The sequence below is a fragment of the Loxodonta africana genome, chromosome 12 (genome assembly GCF_030014295.1).
Source record: "Loxodonta africana isolate mLoxAfr1 chromosome 12, mLoxAfr1.hap2, whole genome shotgun sequence".
Classification (NCBI taxonomy): domain Eukaryota; kingdom Metazoa; phylum Chordata; class Mammalia; order Proboscidea; family Elephantidae; genus Loxodonta; species Loxodonta africana.
The window spans coordinates 96,815,727-96,837,278 of NC_087353.1; the positions used below are offsets into that span (position 1 = coordinate 96,815,727).

A 21,552-nucleotide genomic window follows, 5' to 3' on the forward strand; every position below is an offset into this window, starting at 1 on the left:
TCGGACTTCCGCCCGCCGCCCGCGGAGACAAAGGGCCGCGACCCGGCCTCCGCGCGCCCACCGCCCTCGACCCGGGCGCCCGCCGCTCCCTGCTCCGGGCCCGCTCAGGAGGCCATCGCCGCCGCCGGTGCCGCCGGCGAACCGGCGCCCAGGAGCCCAGCTACAGCGCCACTGGAGCCGCGGGAACCCAACGCGGCAGAGCCGAACGGTGGCGGAAGGCCGGTCGCGGCGACGGCAACGCGCAGGGGCCAAGCCGGGCCCCGCAAAGAACGCGCTCGGGAGGGCGCCCCCTGGCGGCTTGGCCGCGTGGGCGGGGCTAGGGCGGTAGGCCCCGCCCCCGGGCCAGGGGGCCTCCTTCCCGCCCAGGAAGGGCCCGGGGAGCATCCTAGAACGGAGCGAGGAGTGGCGAGCGGGTGGTACCGCACCCACGAGGGAACGCTCTACAGGTCAGGGGCTCTGCATTCACAAAACAATCTGGCTCCCCTAGCTTCTCTGCGCGGCGTTCAAAGCCTCCACTAGGACGGATACGGTTGGGGTGCAGGGCCCTGACTCAGGAGGCAGACTTGGGTTCCCTCGGGGCCTCAGCAACTCATTTGAAAGATGGCATCTGTTTCTTAATTCCAAGGGGTGCTGTGACATGTGGTGTCTGTTGTGGCCTCTTACCCTTGACTCCCAGTACCTGTCCTCAGGGTCCCTGACCCCCACTCCCCTCCAGGGTAATCTGGGTCTCTGGATGCTGACCTCTGGGCCTGGCCTGGGAGGCCAAGAAATCTTAGGAATCCTGCAAGGCCAGCCTACCTGCTCACTGCTTCTGAAAACTCACCCCCCACCCCACCCCACCCCACCCCACCCCACCCCACCCCACCCCACCCCACCCCACCCCAAACCTCTCAGCACTTTCTATGAACCTCTTTGCAGGTATTCATCCTGCACTTAACTGACTGGGGCTTTAGTTTTGGATTTTTTTTAATGGGGCATAAAAGACTTTAGTGTGGCCAGAGGGGCCAGTGGAGGGCAGACAGGAGGCTGCAAGCACAAGCATAAGCTTGTGTATGAGGGCTATGTTGGCAAAGGGTGGGCTGGGTGAGGATACTGGGTGTGGTTAAGGAGATGAAAAAGAAGCCACGGGCTTCCCCTGGGGGTGGTGGGAGGGAGAATCCAAAAACCAAAAAGCCCCTTGCCGCTGACTCAATTCCGACATATCAAGAATTCAGAAGGGCATAAAAGAGGGCCCAGCCAGGCCCAGCCCGCTGAGAAGCTCCTGCACTCAGGAAACACAGCCATAGGGCCACTCCTGTCCAGGAGTCCAGGTGGCACAAGCAGTTTCCAAGTGGCTAACCTAAGGTTGGTAGTTCAAACCCACCCAGTGTGCCATGGGAGAAAGGCTTGGCAATCTGCTTCCGTGAAGATTACAGCCAAGAAAACCCTACGGGAAGTTATATTCTGCAACACAAGGGTTCACCACGAGTCGGAATCAACTCCACATCCACAGGTTTGGGTTTGTTTTGGTCCCGGGGCCTAGAGTCTAGGGTGGCAGACAAGGTAGCAGCATTAGCTGAAACTTCTAAGGTGTCACCTCTTGATGTCTCGGCACCAGGCCTTCGGTGATGCTCAGTTCAAATAGGCTGAGTGCACAGAGGATGAGCCGGTGGGTTTCCACCCCAGGCCCTGACCTGGCACCTGGCAAAGATCAGGCACTCAACAAACAATCGTCCTCCTTTCCCTTCCTTACCCACTGAAAGCCGATTCATAAACACAAAGCAGAAAACAAAAGAACATGCCTAGAAAATAAGTATCCATATGTATAAATATATACTGTATTTAAAAGACAGTAACACTCTTCCATTCTCATTTCTTCTTTTTCTTGTAAGGTGCAGCAGGGAGGAAGATCTCTCGAAGGTTGCTCCAAGCCCCATGGGAGTAAATGTTCTGGAAAACTCGGGGTTCTGTGGGTGGGGGCTGGGCCTCGTGGCGGCAGTGCTGACACAGGACCCGGCCAGCTCTATACCACTCATTAGTGGTCTGGTTGGTGGCGGCCAGGTACAGAGCAAAGCATAGGTAGCCCCCCAGGAGGAAGCTGAGCACCACAAGAAACCCTAGTAAGAAGACGATCCTTGGGAAGAGCAGGAACAGGTACTGGGGGCAAAGAAGGAGTACAGTCAGGAACTGGACAGTGACACACTTGCGAGTCAGCACCCACTAGCCCTGGCTCCACCCATGAGGACATCCCAGCCGCCTCCTCAGTCACCACCAGCAGAGCTGTCTGGCCCACTGAACATAAATCAGAACCATAAACAGCACTGACAGATAGCCCAGGAAAAATCCTAGTATGTCCAAGAGTTTAACATATGATATGTGAAGTGTTCTCTCTTCCGAAAATTCCCTTCCTTCTCCTTTTCATCTATTCAAACCCTTCCTGGCTTCAGTTCCATTGAAGGAAAAAGGGAAAGTGTATTCAGGAAATGATAGTATGACAGTTGTTGTGTGCCGTCAGGTCAGTTCCAACTCATAGTTAATCCTACGGGACAGAGTACAACTGCCCTATAGGGTTTCCTAGGCCGTAAGTTTTTATGGGAGCAGATCGCCAGGTCTCTTCCCCCATGGAGCCACTGATGGGCTCAAACTGCCAACCTCTGGTTGGCAGCCAAGCGCTTTAACCATTGTGCCACCAGGGCTCCTTCTATGATAATTAGCAATGTATAAAATAAACAAATAAATAAATGTAGACTTTAGTTCAAACATCAAATAAAGTCCAGATAGACAGAAGAGACCAATACCTCTCCAAAATACACGTACAAGGACGTTCATAGTAGCATTGATTTTCACAGTCCCCACCCCCCGCCCAATCCTAAAAGAAAATCAAGTACCCGTCCTCAGCAGAAAAGTGAAATGAACTCTGGGATATTCATGCTACACAATAATAACGAGCTGTTAAAAATAAGGTCAATTTCTAGGTACTGATTTGGAAAAGACGTCTGTAATACCAAATTGCCCAGTGAAAAAGGCCAGATGCAAATCACTGTGGTCCTTTGTGTAAAAACAAAAGAGAAAGGACTCTGTGAGGCTGGCTGGCTACATGAATACACGTGAGAAAAAAGCCTGGGAATATATACACATCACACTATACAAGTGGTTACCTCTGGGGAGTGAAATGTTGGGGGGGTTGTAGCTTCCACTGTTCACTTTAAACACTTCTATACCACTTTTTTTTTTTAATTTGTGGTAAAATATAAAATTTGCCATTTGAGCCATTTTTAAGTGTACAACTCAGTAGCATTGATTATATTCACCATGCTGTGCTACCATCACTACTAATTATCTCCAAAACTTTTTCATCACCCCCCACAGAAACTCTGTCCATTAAGCAAGAACTCATTTCCCATTTCTCCCCGCCCCTGGTAACCACTCATCTGTCTCTATGCATTTGCCTATTCTAGATATTTCATATAAGAGCTATCATATGATATTTGTCCCTTTTGTGTCTGGCTTATTTCGCTCGTCATAATGTTTTCAAGGTTCATCCATGTGGTGGCATGTATCAGAACTTCATTTCTCCCTGTGGATGAGTAATACTCCACTCATCTGTGTAGCACCTTTGGTGCATCCATTCGTCTGTTGATGGACATCTGGGTTGCTTCCACCTTTTGGCTGTTGTGAATAACGCTGCTATGAGCATTGGTGTACCAAGTGTCCGAGTCCCTGCTTTCAATTCTTTTGGGTATACATGTAGGGGTGGAATTGCTGGTTCATATGGTAATTCCATGTTTAACTTTTTTTCTTCTTCTGTTTTTGGCTTTAACAAAGAGAAATTTATTTTCTCACGGTCTAATAGGTTACAAGTCCAAATTCACGGCGTTGGCTCCAGGGGAAGGCTTTCTCTTTCTGTCGGCTCTGGAGAAAGGTCCTTGTCCTCAATCTTCCCCTGGTTGAGGAGCTCCTCAGGCACAGGGACCCGGTGTCCAAAGGACGCGCTCTGCTCCTGGTGCTGCTCTCTTGGTGGTACGAGGTCCCCCTGTGTTTAACTTTTTGAGGAACCATCAAACTTCTGTACCTACCAGAAATGGATGAGGGTTCCAATTTCTCCACATTTTTACCAATACTTTTTATTTTCTGTTTTTGTTTTTAATCTTAATAATAAACCCAAAAACAAATCCACTGCCATCGAGTTGATTCTGACTCATGGCAACCCTATTGGACAGGGCAGAACTGCCCCAAAGGGTTTCCAAGGCTGTAATCTTTACGGAAACAGACTGCCACATCTTTCTCCCATGGAGCAGCTGGTGGGTTCGAACCACTGACCTTTTGGTTAGCAGCCCAGCACTTAACCACTGTACCACCAGAGCTCTCCCACCTATTAGCATGGCTATTATAAAGGCTGAAGGAGCCCTTCAGGTCATCAGTGGGAAAGCACCAGGGGTGAAGCAGTATTTCACGTGGCTTTGACTTAATGCGTAATTTCCCTGACGATACTGCACACCTGTCACGGATTGAACAGTGTCCCCCAGGAATATCTGTCAACTTGGCCAGGTCATGATTCTCAGTATTGTGTGATCGTCTACCGTTTTGTCATCTGATGTGATTTCCCTGTGTGTTGTAAATCCTATCACTATGACATAATGAGATGGATTAGTGGCAGTTATATTGATAAGATCTACAAGATTAGCTAGTGCCTTAAGCCAATCTCTTTTGAGATATAAAAGAGAGAAGCAAGCAGAGAGACATGGGGACCTCATATCACCGAGAAAGCAGCGCGGGGGCAGCGCTCATCCTTTGGACCTGAGGTTCCCATGCTGAGATGCTCACAGACCAAGAGAAGACTGATGCGTCACAAGGCTCTTCCTCCACAGCCACAGAGAGAAAGCCTTCCCCTGGAGCCAGCACCCAGAATTCAGACTTTTAGCCTACTGGACTGTGAAAGAATAAACTTCCCTTTGTTAGAGACATCCACTTGTGCTATTTCTGTTACAGTAGCACTGGATGACCAAGACAGCATCTTTTCATGTACGTATCATCCATTTGTATATCTTCTTTGGAGAAATGTCTATTCAAGCCACAAAAAGGAATGAAGTACTGATTCATGCTACAACACAGATAAACCTTAAAAACATTATGCTAAGTGAAAGAAGCCAGACCAAAAGGCAATATATTGTGTGATTCCACTTAAATGAAACGTCCAGTAAAGGCAAATCAATAGATAAAGCAGATTAGTGGTTTCCAGGGGCCAGGGAAGGGAAAAATGGGGAGTGACTGCTAAGAGTATGGGGTTTCTTTTTCGGGTGATAAAAATGTTCTAAAATTGATTGTGGTGATGGTTGCACAACTTTGTGAATACGCTAAAACCACTGAATTGTACACTTTAAAATGATGAATTTTATAGAATGTAAATTGTATCTCAATTTTTTAAAGAAGGAATGGCATCATGTTTTTACTGGAAACATAAATGTCCCTTTTCCAATTTTGAAACCTGAGGTCAGAAAGCTCACCCCACAGAATAATTACCTGAACAAGAAAGACGGTGTCAACAACCTGGGAGTGTCCGTGGGTGTCAATGTAGGTCTCTAGGTACAGATCCGAGAAGACCACCACCTGGACTAGAAACGCAGTGATCACGCTGGCCATGGTGGCCGCCGATGCTGTCAGCGTCAAGAGGTAGATGAGGAAGTACCTGGCGTTCCAGGCCCCGATGCAGTTGTTCACCCAAACACAGTGATGGTCAAAACGATGCACACACCTGTTACACACCCCTGCACAGAATGAGGGAGCCACACCTGAGTTGGCCCTTGATGAGACCATGGCCCTGTGCACACCTGCGGAGACCTTTACACACAGCCCAGTGGCGGCACACATGGAGGATGTGGCAGCTGCTGCCAAGCTCCGAGCACTGCACTGTCTGGTACTGAGCATTTGACATGTGGCTACACAGAGAATCTGAAAGGATACTTGATGTTGATACCGGTAAATTTAGAGTTGCTTTTTAACGTATGCAAGCTACCTTAGAATTAAACGTGAATAATGCTGATGGGGCACCAAAACAAAAAACAAACCCACTGTCATGAAGTCGAATCTGACTGGCAGTGACCCCATGTGTTACAGAGTAGAACTGCTCCACAGGGTTTTCTTGACCGTAACCTTTATGGGAGAAGACTGCAAGGCCTTTGTTCTGTAGAGCTGCTGGGTGGGTTTGAACTGCCAACCTTTAGGTTAGTAGTTGAGCACAAGCCATCCGTGTCACCCAGGGGACCTGAGGTGGCACAAGAGTTAATTTACTTAACTTGGATAGACATAGTTTTGGAACTGACGTTTTTGCTTCCAAGCTAAATCAATTCTTCTAGTAATGACAAACTGTTCTGTTACTGTAGCTGTGGACAGTAAGGGAAAATGACTGTTTGGTCCTTGAGTCAGCTATGGGAAAACTTCTCAGAAGGTTTGGAATAGCGTGGGTACATGAATCTACTTTTCCAACTCTAAGTGTTGGGAAATACATATACAGATAAAGTGTTGCCAATGAAAATCTAGCATTTGAAACAAATCGAATGTAAAATACACCCCCGATTTCAGAGACTTAATAGGAAAAACAGGATATAAACTAGGTCATGAATAATCTTTGTATTGGCCACGTGTTAAAATGATATTTGGGACACGCTAGGTTAAATAAAGTATATTATTAAAATTAATTTCACCTGGTTCTTTGGACTTTTGTAATGGGTGGCTGTTAGAAAATTTAAAATCACATCTGTGGCTGACGTTATTCTTCTATTGGACAGTGCTAGCCTAGAATCCCAAGCCCTGCCCAGGAGACTGGGCAGCACCAGGACCAACGGCAAGCACACTACCCCACAGAAACCTCTCCTGGGCAGCTTGACCTGCCTTGTGGCAAAGGCAGGGCTGTCATGTCCAGGCCTGAGGGTTACGCAACTATACCAGAACACAGATTTCACCCCCAGTCACCTGAGAGAACCACTGTCCAGCCTCTATCAGTAGTGGCTGCCCCTTGTCTGGGAGACAAATGGCTCTGCTTTTAGATTTATGGGATATTCCCTTACAGACAAAGCACACGTGGTCCTCCGTGCGGGGCAGGTGGCTGGGGCAGAGAGTGCCACACTTACTGCAGTGCTTGGATCGCGCCGGCTTCCTTAAATCACAAGTGGGACACCTCACATTCTTCCGAAACATCACTTCATCAAATTCATAAACTTGAAGAAACAGTAATTCATTTGCTTTTGTTATGGTTCCTGAAAAAAGTAAGGACAAATGTCAGTTTCTAGCAACAATGTTGTGGACTGGATGTTCACAAAACCTGTTCCCACACAGCACAAGTAAAATAGCTATGTTTAGCATTTTAAATAGTTCATTTTTGTAAGAGCTTTTTGGAGATATAATCCACATACCATATGCTTCAACCATTTAACGCATACAACTCACTGGCTTTTAGTATATTCAGAGCTGTGCAACCATCACCACACTTAATTTTAGAACATTTTCATCGCCCCAGAAAGAAACCCCGTACCCATTAGCAGTCACTCTCCATTTCCGCCTCTTCCCTCCAGCCCTCTGCAACCCCTAGTCTACTTTCTGTCCGTATGGATCTGCCTTTTCTGGACATTTATGTAAGTGGGATCATACAACATTTGTCCTTTCGCGACTGATTTATCTTCAAGTTTTATCCATGTCGTAGCATGTGTCAGAACTTCATTTCTCTTTATGGTAGAATAATATTCCATTGTATGGATGGACCACATTTTACTTACCCATTCACTAGTTGGTGGACATTTGGGTGTTTACTGAGAGTATCATTACTGATAGAAGCCCTGGTGGCACAGTGGTTAAAGCACTTGGCTGCTAACCAGAAAGTCAACAGTTCAAACCCACCAGCCACTCTGCAGGAAAAAGATGTGGCAGCCTGCTTCCCTAAAGATTTACAGCCTTGGAAACCCTATGCGACAGCTCTACTCTGCCCTATAGGGTAGCTATGAGTCAGAATTGAATTGACTCAAAGGCAGTGGGTTTGGTTTTTGGTTTTATCCTGACTGACAGTATTCCTCAGATCACAGCTCTATCTATAACACAAATAAGTGAAAATATATATCAAAAAGACAAACTAAAAAAAAAGTATACTGGAAAATTTTGTTGTTGTTATTGTTAGGTGCCGTTGAGTTGGTTTCGACTCATAGCAACACTGCCCAGTCCTGGCCATCCTTACAGTCGTTGTTATGCTTGAGCTCACCGTTGCAGCCACTGTGTCAATCTACCTCGTTGGGGGGTCTTCCTCTTTTCCACTGATCCTGTACTTTGCCAAGCATGATGTCATTCTCCAGGGACTGATCCCTCCTGTCAACACGTCCAAAGTATGTTAAGACGCAGTCTCGCCGTCCTTCCTTCTTAGGAGCATTCTGGTTGTACTTGTTCCGAGACAGATTTGTTTATCTTTTGGCAGTCCATGGTATATTCAATATTCTTCTCCAGCACCACAATTCAAAGGTGTCAATTCTTCTTCGGTCTTCCTTATTCATTGTCCAGCTTTCACATACATATGATGCGATTGAAAATACCACGGCTTGGGTCAGGCGCACCTTATTTTAAACAGTTCTAAACAGCCCATGGGTCAAAGAAGAAAAAAAATCAAACCAGAAAATACCCACAAGTGTCAGATAATGAACACACTACATGTTGAATCTTGTGCAGAGAACTTAGAGCGTGCACCTAACTAGATGTCACTAGTCTACATACAAAGAGCCTCAACTTACCAGGGTTGGTTACACAACTCAGGGCGAAAAAGCACAGGTTTACAAGCAGCAGCAGATAGGGCAGGAGAAGGTAATACAAGGAGAACTCCAGCTCTTGACAGTAGCCAAATACTTCCCGGGTGTATTCAGTATAAACCATCCCTTGCAAGACGAGGTGCAGGATAATGAAGGTGTAGTTTCTGAAAGAAGACAGGTACATGGCTTGTTCACTCGGATTCTCCACGAAGAAACCTTACCAAGGAAAGCAGCCAAGGGCCAACCACTTCCTTCGGGCTTGAGATAATAGGAAGAATTCAATAGGAAATTATACGAAACATTTCACATAGTGCACAGCACATACTAAGCACTCAATAAATATCATCTATTATTATCTTTCTTTAGAACCAAAGTCTCAACGTTAGAGTCTATTTCTTTTTACTGAACCAGGTACGTGTCAGTATTTTCCCACTCTTTAAATATTTCTACTTAAAAATTGTTAGTTGCCACCAAGTCGGCTCCGACTCACGGCGACTTTATATATAGCAGAAACACTGCCTGATTCTGTGCCATCTTCATGATCGTTGGTATGCTTCAATTCACTGTTGTGGCTATTACTGTCAGTCCCAGTAAAAAACCCAGCACTCTCGAGTTGATTCCCACTCATAGCAACCCTATAAGACAGAGCAGAATTGCCCCATAGAGTTTCCAAGGAGCGCCTGGCGGATTCGAACTGCCGACCCTTTGGTTACTATCAGTAGACATGTCAAAACCCTGTACTCACTGTATCTCTTATTTTTGTGAATCTCTTCAAAGGGTTAGCACCTATAAGCATGTTTCACTTTTAATAAAACCCAATATATGAAAATGTACATTGGGTAGTCACCACCCGTCTGATAGTCAATACACGTGATGGTCACCATTCATGTGGAATTTAAGAGCTGGAAGGAACTACAGAATAATATAGTCCACAGCGTTTTGTTTCGCCTCCCAGATTTGAAACATCACAGAATTTCTAATGCTGAAGGTTCTTTAGAAAACACTTAGTCCACCTGGAGGTCACCTTTCTGCCCGATAATAGATGGACTCATAAAATAAACAGTATCACCAGTGAGTACTGTGTTCCTTTAAATAATCATCGATATGAGACCAAACGGTTAATATTTACCATAAAGCAAAGATGAGAAGGGGGGGAGGGCAGAGAAGCTAGATGAAACAGATCAGAATGGAAATAGAATGCTGACACATTAAGAACAATGTAACCAATGTCACTGAACAATATGCACAGAAATTGTTAAGTGGAAACCTAATTTGTTGCATAAACTTTCACCAAAAATAAAATTAAAAGTCCAATTTCTTCATTTTTTTTTCTAATTAGAAAAGAAGTCCAGAGAAGTTAATTACCACGGCCAAGGCTGCAAAGCTGCCATGTCAGGGCTGGCATAAGACATAATGGTTCCTTTTCTAAATATTACTTACAGTAAACATTTAGTATGGGTAAAATGGGATACATCTAGCATTTGTTACTATCAAGCTGGAATGCTCCCAAATGGCACAACCAATAACTACAAACATTTTTGTTTAAGTGTCTCATAAATCTTTGGGGGAAAAAAACTTGATCAAAGTCAAGGATGTAAACCACTCTGGCTGGTATTCAGGCACACATTAGCAAAATGATGATAGATGTCTTCGTAATTTACTCCCCTTCCCCAGGACCCATTTTATTTCCTACATTGGTAGCCTACAACACGTGAGATTGCCTACCCACAAACCAAACCAAATCTGTTGCTGTGGAATTGATTGATAATGACCCTACAGGACAGAGTAGAACTGCCCCATAGGATTTCCAAGAAGCGGCTGGTGGATTTCAACTGCTGACTTTTTTGGCTAGCAGCTCCCAGGGCTCCAAGATTGCCTACAACCATCCTCTATTCTTAGACTGCCGCCTTAGCCAACACCTGCCCCACCCGCAGCTGTTCAGCCCAGACCCTCCTCCACCCCACATAGATCCTCACTGGGTCAGATGGGGGGACAGGCCTCTAGAGCCAGCGTGAGTGGACAAACTGGGTGCCTCCATGCCACAGCCATTTCGGATCTCCCCACAAAAGGTTCTGGGTCCCCATCTGGCCATCTGACTCAGAATTCTGTCTCAGGACTATTCTCTGTCCTTCTCCTTCCCCAGCCCCACCCTCCCCAGGTCACCTGGAACTCAAGGGCGTGGGGGGCAGCTGGGACCCACCTTCCCATCTCATTCCAAAGGCTGGTCCTTCCTCCTGTTGTGTCGTCTCCTCCTTGGGCCATCAAAACCACAGCCCCAACTCTCCCTCACAACGAAGCTGGGTAAATGGCAAAGCCTGCCTGGACTCACCATGCTGCCTCTCCTCTGAGGGCCCTGTCTACCAAAGCCCACTCCCCCAGTTCAATTCCCTTGTGCTCCTGGCATCCCAGCATGGGGGGGGGGGGCAGGGTAATCTATTATATTCTCCCAGAGCTGGAGCTGTCCTCCAAGAAGCCTGGTAAGTAGCCCCACACTGTGGGTCATAAAAATCAGCTCTGAGAAACCAACGAGACTCCTGCAGAGCAGCCAAATGCTTAGCATATTCTGAGAGGTGCACTTCCCTCAAAACCCACGGAAATGGGGTTCCCACTGTAGCGTCCAGCACCCAGACCGGGATTTCACCGGGAACTCACTGACAAACAGAGCTGGGCACACTGTGGAGCCCGGATGGAGGCAGCCAAGAACGACGTTCCTTTTAATCAAGCTGAGGAAGCTCAAGAACACACGCGAGTGCAAGACGGGGCGCGGGAGCTCTGCCGACGCAGCAGAGGGAGAGGTGGGCTCCCCTCCTCCGCGGCCCTGCCTTCCTCAGCTGTCCTCCTCTCTTCCCGCTCAGTCTCCCTCTCCCTCCTCCGCCTCCGTCCCACCCTCCACTGCACACCATCGTGCCCTGCACGTCTGTGCAGCTGCTGGCGGACCAAGTGGGTGACTCTCAGCTTGGTCGCCAGGCTGACAGCCAGCCAGCTCCAGGGAGTGTGGTGCCAGAAAGTCACGGAGGACCACTCGGCTGCAGCTACCAAAACCCTGGTCAGGTCTCCCTCTGGTCACTCCTAGGTGGCCTCATGGCCAACCAAAACCAGATGTCGCTGAGTCAGTTCTGACTCATGGCGACCCCATGCGTGTCAGGGTAGAACTGCACTGTATAAGGATTTCAATGGCTGATTTTTTCCAGAAATAGAGTGCCAGGCCTTTCTTCCAAGGCAGCTCTGGGTAGACTCGAACCTCCAACCTTTCGGTTAGCAGCTGAGCATGTTAACCATTTGCACCACCCAGGGACCCCTATCATGGCCACAGGGGACTACAAAATACTGCAGCTCCAGCTATGTGAATTTTTTCTTGTTCAATGTACATCCATCTGAAAAGAAATGGTAACATTCACGTTGGAACTCACACAATCACGTCTGCCTAGAAGGTTGCTGCGGGAGTTCAACGAGCCAATGATGTGCGTAAAGAACATAAGTGTTCATAAATATCGTTGCTACCCTTGTCGTTACCATGGTTGCCGTCGAGTTGATTCTGACACGTGGTGACCCCATGTGTGCAGGGTTTTTAAGGCCGTGACCTTTTGGAAGCAGACTGCCAGGACTTTCTTCCGAGGTGCCTCTGGGTGGGTTCAAACAGTCAACCTTTCAGCTAGTAGTCGAGCACTTAACTGTTCGTGCTACCTGGAGACCTCCATTACTGTTATTACGACATCTCACTTTCCAGCACATTTGACATTGTTTTAGTGGTTGCTCAAATGACAATCACAAGGTACCAATCTCCTCTCTGCTTTCCTGGTTACCTCGACTTTGGTGTCCACGTGGGTCTCATCATGAGTATGGACGTGCCTACCCTCTGGATGGGGCAGCATGTCCGTCCCGCCGGTCACATCACCTTAACCAGGCAATGCAGGAAGGCTGCTCCACAAGTGCACGGAGCAGACGGGCCAAGGTGTGTCACCTGAGAGCCCGAGAGGGACTTCCAAAACCCTCGACTCCACCTCCCCTCACTCCCCAGCTGCAGAAAATGAAGCCCTGAGAGAAGAAGTGACTCCTCCCGTGGCCACACAGTGGAGGAGTGGAGTTCCGAACCTAGGACTCTGACTCTTCCCAGTGTCCTTCCCCCACGAGGCTGGAAACCACACGGAGCTTCCAGAGCTAGGGGATGACAACAATTAACCATCAGAACAGAAAAGAAGGGTAATGTTTAAACTCTGAAATTAAAAAAAAAAAATCCACTGCTGTCGAGTTGATTCCAACTCATAGCGACCCTATAGGACAGAGCAGAACTGCCCCACAGGGTTTTCAAGGCTGTAATCTTTACGGAAGCAGACTGCCACATCTTTCTCCCTCGTAGTGGCTGGAAGGTACAAACCATCAACCTTTTGGTTGGCGGCCGAGCACTTAACCACTGCATCACCAGGGCTCCTTCTGAAATATAAATACCGTGTTTGAAAGAGGTAATGGAGCAATCTGTGCACGGCTCTCTGAAGGCATTCCGGAATTATACGGGAAAGTATCTGAAATAAAAGAAAAGAGAAAGGCTCGATTGCATTTCTCAATCCTCCCATTCCCAAACAAATTAGATTCCCCATGTATGTTGTTATGTTCCGTTGAGTAGCTGCCAACTCACAGCAACCCTGAGTGACAGTGCAGAACTGCCCCATAGGGTTTCCAAGGCAGTAATCTTTATGGGAGCAGACTGCCAGGTCCTTCCTCCCAGAGAGCTGCTGGGTGGGTTCAAACCACCGACCTTTCCATTAGCAGCAGAATGCTTAACTGCTGCACCACCAGGGCTCCTTTCTCCATGTAAAAATGGCAATATCGGTAATACTAAGTTTTGTGCTAGCATGTGGACAGAGAAGAGATTTAAGAGGGAATAAAGAGAACATTCCTCAACTACCAACTCCTCCATTTCTACCCTGACCCCAAAGGAGGCTCCATGCCAGAGTCTTCAGGGAAAAGGAGGGGCATGGAGGGGATGGATCAGTAACACTAGTTCAAGCCCAGGCTCTGGAGCCTGCCCCCAGATCACCAGCCACTCGCCCATGTCAACCCCTCCTGAGGGCTGCTTGCCCCACTCTGGCTCACTCTGATCCCTGAAGGAAGAAGGTGGGCGGCCTGACACTCAGCTTTCTGACCATACACGCCCCCGCCCCCGCCCCCAGTTTCATCCATCGGGACCCTCCAGGCAGACAATGCTCACATCCACGTCTCATTACAGCAATCAAATGCAGAGGAAAACTGTCCACCTTGAGAATGTTATCTTATAACTGCAAAGAATCATCACTAGATTACTTTCAACAGTAACCAGAGAGAGTGAGACCTCTGAATATACCACAATTGCCATAAATAAAAGACTACAGGAACAAATGTATTAAAATGACACTCCTTTTTGTCCTGTCAGGACCCTGGCGAGTTGAGTTGAGTGGTACCCAAGCATCACTGTTACCTGTGCTCCTCCCCTGACCAGGCCATCCAAGTACTGGGTTCTCGCACAGATGCAGATCAGAGCCACACCAATCAGCAGCAGAGCCAGGTAGAGCGAGAAGAGAACCAGGAACTCCATCTTGGGGGCTACAACAGAAGGACAGTGACCATCCACTGCTGAGGGATTCATTCCAAGGCACATATTCTCAGACACCAACTACCTAAGTGGCTCCCCACACTGAATGACAACCTTCAAAGCACACACCCTGGAGCCCTGTTACTCTTTGGTGGGGCCCTCAACAGTCCTGAGCCTTGTCTGTTTAGAATTTCCCAATATAATGCTGGAGTCTGCTTTTGGGACACTGCTGGCTGGGAGATTCCAAAATAAAGCATATGTGGCGGCGGGAGGGAGGGGAATGCAACTACCCTCCCACCCCAGCAACAAATCATTTTTCTTTAAATATAAATATTCGCATAGATATTGATACAGAAGGTACCCAATGATTCTACTAGACAAAGTCATTGGAACAAGCATCCCCCACACGCAGTTAACGGCTGTTCTCAGAATCAGGCTTTGTGTCCCCCCACATATCCCTCCAAGACAATGGCCACAACTATCAGGGATCACCCGTCGGGACCAGAGTCGGTCAACACACACACATAAAACCAAACCCATCATGGTAGTCAATTCCAACTCATGTGACCCCCTGTGTTAAAGACTAGAGCTGTTCCACAGGGCTTTCTTGGCTGTAATCTTTATGGAAGTAGATTGCTAGGCCTTTGTTCCACGGCACTGCTTGGGTGCGTTCACACCGCCAAACTTTAGGTTAGTAGTCAAGCACAAACCATTTGTGCCACCAAAGACCGGTCAATTCACAGACCCAGGAAAACTAGTCTTTAGCGGTGACCTGACCCAGCATCCCAAAAACCAAGCCATCACCACCTTCACCTGAAACTGTCCATGAGCTGATAATGGCAGAAAGGATAAGCAGAAGCGCCAACGGAACCTGTGCCACCACACACCCTGTGCTCCCTCCATGACTTAATTCACAGTTTTTCGTGTGTGTGCCAGAAGCACTGACATGTCTTTAAGGGAATACATGAATACTTCTCCATAAACCAAGGTACTTGATAAACTGGAAATTGTTACTTTTGGCCTTAGTAGATGTGATTTTGGGCAGGAGTTCTGATTGTGAAAGCCAAACCAGAAACTACTCATGGGGTTATTGTTGTCCGGTGCTGTTGAGTCAGCTTTTGTTTCATAGCAACCCCATGGGACAGTGTAGAACTGGCCCATAGGGTTTTCTAGGCTGTAATCTTTACAGGAGCAGATTGCCAGGTCTCTTCTCCCTTGGAGCCACTGGATGGGTTCCAACTGCCAACCTTCTGGTTACCAGCTGAGTGCTTAACCGATGTGACACAGGGCTCCTTTTCATGTGATTGTAGGGCGGAGGACTCAAAGTAGGAACAGCAATTCTCATGGCATGACTCAGGGCCCCAGCCTGCATATTGCTCTTGGTTGGATAATTTTCAGCCGGCAGCTCTGGCATTTCTCCTCCCAACAGTCACAGAGAATTCAAATGGCCTCTCCTCTTGTGCAACAGTGTGTGCCTGGCACGGCAGGTGGCACCCAAAGCTGCAGGCAACATGATTCCTGGTTTGCCAAGCAGGCTGGATCTGGCTGGAGAGAAAGATCAATGAATCACTCACATAATAAGACAGCGGAGGAGCCGGGGCAGAACTAGAAACGCATTGTGGCTAAGAATTTGGTGAAAGTCGAGGGGTGCTGAGCCCCGCAGGGTGACCGGGTTATGAGACTTCGGCAGAAACGGCTCATTAAGAAGAAATAAGCTAGGAGCCTTGAGTCCCGGGTCTTGCCCTATCCCTGGGGCGCCCACGCTGGACACCGGACAGAAGGGTGTCCCTGCGGCCACTTTCTAACCCGAGATTTCCCCGGGGACCGGAGCCCGGGTGAAGGGCGCGGGACCCCGCAGGCCCGGAGGCGCCCCGGCCCCGGGTGGGGTAGAGCTGGGGCTGCGGCCCTACATCCAAGGGCGAAGGAAGGCTCAGACACAGAGGCCAATGGCCCTGGGCCAGCCCGGATGCCAACGATCCCCGCGGAGGCGGTCTAACTGCCAAGTGCCAGCCGTACCGCGCCGGCGCCGTCCGTGCGTGGCCCGAGAATTTCGGCGGACCGGTGACCCCGATGCACCCTGACACTGTGAGGCAGACTTCCGGCGGAAGTGCTGGGGGCCCTTTAGGGTGAGGACCGGCTGCTCGCGCCCCGCCTGGGCTTTCCAGTCTCTCCATGTTCTAGTCCGGCACACGCAGCGTGGAAAACCCGAGTTTTAGAGCAGTAGTGTTTTTTTTTTAGTGTTAGATTCTTACAAAAAACCCGTTCTGGTGTAGGCGAGAAGGCCTGGGTTGTGAAACACCGAGCGACCCTGCCACCCGGGCAGAGCCCACTGCGGCCGCGCTCACACCCGAGCGTGGAATCCTGGCCAACCAGAGCCGTCAGACTTTGGGCGCTTATATAGTTTTCTTTGTGATGGGCAATTTGTTTTCAGCCGACGACACCTATCCTAGCCGTCCCGGCATCTTAACCCCGCCGAGGCAGTTCAAAGGTACGGTATGTACCAATCAGGGTCTGACATGCCGCTCCACGTGTGTCTTTGCTCCTGCTGTTTCCGAACAGCTTTGAACATCCAGCCCCTGGGGACAGTGACATTTCCTTGCCCACAAACCTTGAGGATCAGAGGCTGTTAATGACAGAGAGACCTGGGGTGGCAAAGGGTGCTTCCAAACATAGCATTGAGAGTGCCCCTGTGGGTGTTGCCTGGCTCTGAACGCCTTTGAATACGTGAAGACTTGTCTATTCATGATGCCTCTGAAAATTTGTCTGCCTGAGCCAGTCCTGCCCTCCCTTTGAGGGAGAAATGTCTGATCTCCAAACACGGACCTTAAAGCTCTTTTCCTGTCTGCCCTTGCTACCTATCCCAGATTCTTGGTTCTTTTTCTTTATCCTTTTTTAAAAACTCCTAACCAAGCTGGACACCTTCGCCTGTGTTCATTGTGTGCAGGGCCTTCATGAACTTGTGAACACAGAATTGGAAAACAAGAAAACTGAAGATCTGATTGGACTAGGAAAAGACTGTGGTTGTGGGTGGAGCCCCAGGGATGGTAATCCAGAGTGGGCTGGATTTCGTTGCTGTCTGGAGCTAACTCCTTATCCTAAAACAGAGGTCCCCAGGCTGCGGAAATTTGCACTGCTTCAAGCTAGCTTTACGTTAACATCCTGGTTCCCCTTAACTGCTGCCCAGAACTAGAGGAAATTGGTGGAAACCGGTTTAGGTGCCATGTTGATGTTCTGGCTAATCTTTTAGCTCATTAAGTACCACATACACATAGTAACTTTCCCGACTCTGGGTGGGGTTTAACTGCCATTTTCTGAACATGCGATGGATGAAAATCCATTGCCTTTGAGTCAATTCCGACCCCGTAGGGCAGAGTAGAACTGTGATGCTTGATGTCATATGTAAATCCCATTAAAAATTCTGTTGCCGTTGAGTTGATTCCGACTCATAGTGACCCTACAGGACAGAGTAGAACTGCCCCACACCGTTTCCAAGGAGCGCCTGGTGGATTCGAACTGCTGATCTTTCAGTTAGCAGCCGTAGCCCTTAACCACTATGCCGCCAGGGTTTCCTGCGTAGTATGATTAAAAATGTTGCTGATGTGAGCGCCTGATCTCTAAAATCTGCATGTTACTGCAAAAACTCAACTGCAAAAAGACAACCCAATTAAAACATGGGCAAAAGATATGAATAGATGCTTCACTAAAGAAGACATTCAGGTAGCTAACAGATATATGAGGAAATGTTCACGATCATTAGCCATTAGAGAAATGCAGATCAAAACTACAATAAGATTTCATCTCACTCCAACAAGGCTGGCATTAATCCAAAAAACACAAAATAACAAATGTTGAAGAGGCTGTGGAGAGACTGGAATACTTATACACTGCTGGTGGGAATGTAAAATGGTACAACTGCTTGGGAAATCGATTTGGCGCTTCCATAAAAAGCTAGAAATAGAACTACCATACAATCCAGCAATCCCACTCTGTGGAATATATCCTAGAGAAATAAGAGCCTTTACATGAACAGATACATGCATACCCATGTTTATTGCAGCACTGTTTACAATAGCAAAAAGATGGAAGCAACCAAGGTGCCCGTCAATGGATGAATGGATAAATAAATTATGGTATATTCACACACACACACACACACACACACACACACACACAATGGAGTACTACGCATCTATAAAGAGCAGTGAGGAATCTGTGAAACATTTCATAACATGGAGGAACCTGGAAGGCATTATGCTGAGTGAAATTGGTTGCAAAAGAACAAATATTGTATAAGACCACTATTACAAGAACTTGAGAAATAGTTTAAACAGAAGAAAACATTCTTTTGTGGTTCCGAGAGGGGGGAGGGAGGGTAGGAGAGGGGCATTCACTAATTAGATAGTAGATAAGCACTACTTTAGGTAAAGACAGTACACAGTACAGGGAGGTCAGCACAATTGGACTAAACCAAAAGCAAAGAAGTTTCCTGAATAAACTGAATGCTTCAAAGGCCAGCGTAGCAGGGGCTGGGGTCTGGAGACCATGGTTTCAGGGGACATCTAAGTCAATTGACCTAATAAAATCTGTTAAGAAAACATTCTGCATCCCACTTTGAAGAGTGACATCTGGGGTCTTAAACGCCAGCAAGCAGCCATCTAAGATGCATTAATTGGTCTCAACCCACCTGGATCAAAGGAGAATGAAGAACACCAAGGACACAAGGCGATTATGAGCCCAAGGGACAGAAAGGGCCACATGAACCAGAGACTACATCATCCTGAGACCAGAAGAACTAGATGGTGCCCGGCTGCAACCGATGACTGCCCTGACAGGGAACACAATAGAGAATCCCTGAGGGAGCAAGAGAGCAGTGGGATGCAGACCCCAAATTCTCATAAGACCAGACTTAATGGTCTGACTGAGACTAGAAGGACCCCTGTGGTCATGGCCCCCAGACCTTCTGTTGGCCCAGAACGAACCATTCCCGGAGCCAACTCTTCAGACATGGATTGGACTGGACAATGGGTTGGAGAGGTATGCTGGTGAAGAGTGAGCTTGGATCAGGTGGACACTTGAGACTATGTTGTCATCTCCTGCCTGGAGGGGAGATGAGAAGGTGGAGGGGGTTAGAAGCTGGCAAAATGGACACGAAAAGAGAGAGTGGAGGGAGAGAGCGGGCTGTCTCATTAGGGGGAGAGTAATTGGGAGTGTGTAGCAAGGTGTATATGGGTTTTTGTGTGAGAGACTGACTTGATTTGTAAACTTACACTTAAAGCACAATAAAAGTTATTTAAAAAAAAGTAAAAAAAAAAATGTTGCTGACGTGACTTGTATGAACTTTCTGCTAGTAACCCCCATAAAAGTAACCTTTCTTCTTGCCCCAACTGAGCAGTCTTGGCAGCAGCATCCCCGACTGTTCCTTTCCTTGTACAATGACCTCCCACTTCCGTCTCTTGTTTATTGGCTAAAAGGAGTCTCACTGAGCAAAACCTGCGGTTTCCACCCGGCAACAACCCTGCTGGTTATTACTGAGCTGGGGGTTAAATATTTAGAATTAGGCTTTTTTGCTCATCGATGTGGAACTTTATTTTTAACTCTGTTCATTTTTCCTTGGATGGTTTCAGTTGAGACTAACTTTGAATCTTGGTTTGATCACCTATCATTTTGTGCTTTGTTGCCTTTCTTAAAAATTTATATAAATAATACAGTATTGTGTTCTTGTAAAAGAGTAAAACTATACAAAACAAAACCAAAAATTTTCCTTGAGCACTAGCCCTCCCTTGACAGAATTAATCACTCTCTTTAGTGTGTGGAGTCCCTGGGTGATGCAAATGGTTAACATATTTGGCTGCTAACTGAAAGGTTGGATGTTCAAGTCCACCCAGAGATGCCTCAGAAGTCACATTTCTTCCAGGGCCTGGTGATCTATTCTGAAAAAAAAAAAAAAACAGCAATTAAAAACCCTGTATAGCACAGTTCTACTCTGACACACGAGGTTACCATGAGTTGGAGTCAACTCAAGGGCAATTGATTTTTTAATGTGTATTCTCCAAAAGCCTCTTCTGTGCATTTATACGTGTGTCTTCAACAGGTCCCTGGGTGGCAAAAACATTTTGCACTCAACTACGAACAAAAATGTCCATCGGTTTGAATCTATCCCGCAGCCCCACAGGAGAAAACTCTGGTGGTCTACTTCCATTAGAACACAGCCATTGAAAATCCTACGGAGCTTAGCTCTACTCTGGAACACACGGGGCCACCGTGAGTCGGAATGGAGTCGATGGCAGTGGATCTCGCCCCACGAGACCAGCAGCAGGAGTGGCTTTGGGGGGCACAAGTCAGATTTCAAAAAAAAAAAGTGGCAGAAAAAGCCGGGTTGATCAGAGGGAACTTTTATTTGGGAATTTACAGGCAGAGGTGGGTGCCAAGATTTCCGAGATGGACAGTGCCATGCCGAATCACCTGATTAGAAGCCCACACACAGCAGTTCGGGGTGGGGGTTTATATACTTAGTACTTACATGCAAGGATATGTGCAGGGGACCCCAGAAAAAAACATGCTGACTGTGATGGAGGGGGTTATCTTTGTTAATGGGTTCCAATTGATGTTACCATGACATCAGGTGTTTGGTACGTTTTTCCTGACTCAAATCACTGCTCAGTAAGATACTCTAGTTCTCTCCCAGACTCCTTTGTGGGCAGGATCCGTCTTGTATTGCTCAGGGCCCTCTCAAATGGGTTTGCTTTTGGTTTATTCATTCAACAAATATGTACTGAGAACTTAACATGTGCCAGCCTCTCTTCTAAGCATTGAGAACACAGCAATGAACGAAACAGACAAAAATTCCTGAGTCTTATGGAGTCCACATTCTCATGTACATATATAATATGCTGTTTTCTAGAAATGGCATCTTATTGTACACATGGTTCTGCATCTTGCTTTTTTTCACTAAACAATATGTCTTGGTAATTTTTCCACACCACGACGTATAGATCTACTACACTGTATTTACCTCATTCTACGTATTTCATGTATTTCAGTGGTGGTTCAGTGTTAGAATTTTCACCTTCCATGCAGAAGACCTGGGTTCGAATCAGGCTAATACACCTTATACACAGCCAGTGCCAGTCTGTCAGTGGAGGCTTGCGTGTTGCAAGGTTTCAGCAGAGCTTCCAGACGAAGACGAGGAAGAAAGGCCTGGTGATCTACTGCTGAAAATCAGCCAGT

General features: G+C 47.5%; 1 protein-coding gene across 4 annotated transcripts; it reads right to left on the reverse strand.

Annotated features, from left to right (window-relative positions):
- Positions 1–1,342: 1,342 nt before the first annotated feature.
- On the reverse strand, positions 1,343–16,380 carry ZDHHC4 (zinc finger DHHC-type palmitoyltransferase 4). Of its 4 annotated transcripts, none has more exons than XM_010596271.3 (7): positions 15,139–15,505; positions 14,212–14,336; positions 13,206–13,279; positions 8,745–8,923; positions 7,107–7,232; positions 5,500–5,744; positions 1,356–2,136 (listed from the first exon to the last, which is right to left on the reverse strand). In XM_010596271.3, the coding sequence occupies exons 2-7, from the start codon at positions 14,326–14,328 to the stop codon at positions 1,849–1,851; spliced, it is 1,029 nt and encodes a 342-aa protein (XP_010594573.2). In that variant the 5' UTR covers positions 14,329–14,336; positions 15,139–15,505; the 3' UTR covers positions 1,356–1,848. The 4 variants fall into 4 exon arrangements, with proteins under 4 accessions (XP_064152083.1, XP_010594573.2, XP_023411722.2 ...); XM_003416515.4 differs by lacking the exon at positions 15,139–15,505 and adding an exon at positions 15,900–16,380 and having other exon boundaries at positions 1,359–2,136; XM_023555954.2 differs by lacking the exon at positions 15,139–15,505 and having other exon boundaries at positions 1,357–2,136; positions 14,212–15,125.
- Between the last annotated feature and the right edge of the window lie 5,172 nt (positions 16,381–21,552).